Raw genomic sequence first — 3,011 nt, 5'->3', positions numbered from 1 at the left:
ACTAACGATCAGCTCGGCTCGTTAAGGTCGTACTCGTTAAGCTCGTGCTTGTTAAGGCTCGTTAAGATTAACGAGCAGAGAACCCTGCTCGGCTCGGCTCGTTTGAAGCTCGTTAAGCTCGTGAACGCTCGTTAACAGATTTTAATGTGTTACGATATACATGATGAATGTGTACGTGTGGTTTTCAAGATGAAATATGGTGACTACAAAAAATGCAGTAGTTTGTTGCCTCATATGTCGATTAGACTGAATAGATGCGCTGATGTGCTACAAAAAGTTTGTCACGTAAGATGAAAATATGTGTTGTGTTGTTAGTAACGAGCTTAACAAGCTACTCATGAAACTCGTTAGCTCGCTCGTTAAGCTCAAGCTTAACGTGCTGAAATCAATGATTGGCTCTGCTCATTAAGAAGCGAGTTACAAACTTAACATGCCGAACTATCAAGCGTTCATTAAGCTCGCGAGCTACGAGCTTTTGGTCTAGCCCTACCCAAGGCGTGTAGGCAAACGTGTTTCATGTCTCTTTGTTTGCATCGTGCACCTGCACGTGGCGGCCAGCATGGTCTCCGCTCGCTTCCCTCGCCGCTTCCGGTGCACTAGTTCCGCTACTTTGCTAGAGTTTGCTATGGGTTAATGCATGTCTCTCGTATGAACAGCTGAGCACCATTAGTACTATGAAATTGGGTGTTCTCTACTCCTCGTCCTAGCGGGTTTATCTAATTAAAACCAACCTCCAGTATGCGTGCTAAGCCGGTTTCTGGGCATGTTTTGGTACACCTGACCTTCAATTTGCAGGTAGCAACATGTACTCTCCCCAGCTCCGGCTAAGATAGATGAGAGTGAGATTGTTTGAAGAAAATCCAATAGGAAAGGACATCCGTCACAAACTAGCTGCTCGATCAGAAGACTACCATATTGCTTAGCTTTCATGCAGCTCGATCAGAAGACTAAACACTAACACGCATCAACTGCACCACACCTCACCGCGCGGTAAAAACAGGAAGGCAACTATAATTAAGAGGCGGTCCAAGATGGCAAGCTACGCATCGCCCATTGCAGGCTGGTGACGCCGCCGCCGTATGCCATCGAGGATGAGGGGGTCGGTGACGATGGAGAGCACGTGGCTGCAGCTCCGCCTTCACCGGCCGCAGCTCCTCCTGCTCCTCCCTGGAGGCGGACTGCACGCCGCCACCGGGCTCGACCACGTGGCGCCTGGAATGACGACGGCCTGAACTCCTCTCCCCGACGGTTGTCGCTGCTGCATAGGCCTATGGAAAGCTGCAGCTGGACGACGTCCTCGTCTCCCCGCGAAATGGGCGCCGGCGGTGAGCGCGGCGCTGCGTGGCACGATGGCGGCATGAGCTGCAGCTCGAGGTCGCGCCCGCTGCGACTGGTGTCTGGCGGCGGCAAGAACCCGTCGAACGTGGGGACGGTCGGGCTCCGCGTTGCCGCGTTGCCGGGCCAAATCACCGCGCCGATGAGGATGCCACTGGATGGGCTGGCGAAGCTGGACAGGGACGGTGTTGTCGCCGGCTGCTGCGGCTCGGACAACGCGCCGCACACCCGCGCCGACGGCACGTCCGCCTGTGGGGGAACGGCGCGGCACGTTTGCTGGTGATATGCGAACGTGTCCACCCTGCACCGCATTCAGAGTTTTAGACGCGGCCGGGCACCAATGATCACAGCGTGAACTACGTACCGGAAGAAGACACGGCCGCAGTGGCAGGGGTAGCGGAGCAAGCGGGCGCGGGTGCGGCTACCGCCGCAGGTCTTGAGGTGGGCCTTGTAGTCGCCGTGGACGGCGAAGGCTCTGGAGCAGCGGGAGCAGGGCCACTGGCGGTGGGCGCCGTGCTCGCGGCGGAAGTGGCGCTTGATGGCGGTGGCGCCGCTGAGGGCATGGGAGGGGTGGTGGCGCGGGCAGCTGGGCTCCGGGCACACGAACACCCGCTTCCGGCCCGGCGGCGCCGCCTTGCCGGCCTCCCGCTTCTGCAGCGGCTCCCACGGCACGCCGTGCCGCCGCCGGTGCATCTGTAGGTTCGGCCCCCGCCGGAAGCCCCTGTTGCAGATCTCGCACACGTACGTCTTCGGCTCCAGCAGAGTCCGCGGGGACAGCGACACCACCTCCGCCTCCGCGTCCGGGTCTGCGCGCCGCGACGTCCATGGATGTGAGTTGCTCTTCCACATACACACCGCAGGCTAATAAATCTTGGCACCGATCTACGTAGTAGCTATGAATGTATGTATCGGCGTCGATTGATTACCTTGTGTCCTGGCTGGCCGGCGCTTTATCTTGGTCGCGGAGGAGGTGGTGGCGATCTGCGGCCACCCAGACGGCGGCTCCGCCGTCCCCTCGACCTCGTTCGTAGCCAGCACGGCCGTCGGCGCGCAAGAGATTGACATGTGTTTCGTCGCCGTGGCGATCGTGCTCTTGTCGACTATTGGCAGGGAGAAAGGCAGCCAAGAGAAATGGAAAGGCAGAGTCTTGGAGAGAAGACGGACAAAAAAGGAGGCACTGAGCTTTCCACGGTCTTAAGAGCATCTCCAACAGCCGCGCTAAAAAACACTTTACAGCAAGCTAACTGCCTGGTTTGGCGCGGCGGGGAGCGCTGGCTCCAGCAGCGGCAGTAAAATGCAACACGCGTGGCTCCAGTAGTGCGCGCGAGCAGCCGGCGCATTTGCCATATGTTGCATTTTGGACACAAAATGAATTTCAAACATCTCAAAACAAAGATACGGCATAATTTAAATCACACAAACAAGTTGATGACATAACACTTCATGCTCACGAGTTCAAATTCATTCCCACAACATCATCCAACCAAGTTCATGACACAAAAGTTCCCACCAATGAAAGACACATCAACAATCAAGCCTCGTCCCCGTCTTCATCCTCATCTTCCTTCGATTTATCCGACTCCTCCGAAGACGATTCTTCCTCCTCATTTTCATTGCCGCGCGCCGCATCATTGGTGTTGGCAAGATCTTCAACGGCATGAAGAGGCCGCCCGCGA

The 3,011-nt window shown here is 56.6% G+C and overlaps 1 protein-coding gene across 1 annotated transcript; it reads right to left on the bottom strand.

Annotated features, from left to right (window-relative positions):
- Positions 1 to 900: 900 nt before the first annotated feature.
- LOC123133870 (protein indeterminate-domain 14-like) lies at positions 901 to 2,447 on the bottom strand. The gene is made up of 3 exons (XM_044553262.1): positions 2,262 to 2,447; positions 1,700 to 2,141; positions 901 to 1,636 (listed from the first exon to the last, which is right to left on the bottom strand). The coding sequence occupies exons 1-3, from the start codon at positions 2,398 to 2,400 to the stop codon at positions 1,015 to 1,017; spliced, it is 1,203 nt and encodes a 400-aa protein (XP_044409197.1). The 5' UTR covers positions 2,401 to 2,447; the 3' UTR covers positions 901 to 1,014.
- Between the last annotated feature and the right edge of the window lie 564 nt (positions 2,448 to 3,011).

The sequence above is a fragment of the Triticum aestivum genome, chromosome 6B, assembly GCF_018294505.1.
Source record: "Triticum aestivum cultivar Chinese Spring chromosome 6B, IWGSC CS RefSeq v2.1, whole genome shotgun sequence".
Classification (NCBI taxonomy): Eukaryota; Viridiplantae; Streptophyta; class Magnoliopsida; order Poales; family Poaceae; genus Triticum; species Triticum aestivum.
The sequence above is the reverse complement of the archived record's forward strand: the minus strand, read 5'-3'. Positions and strand labels throughout refer to the sequence as shown.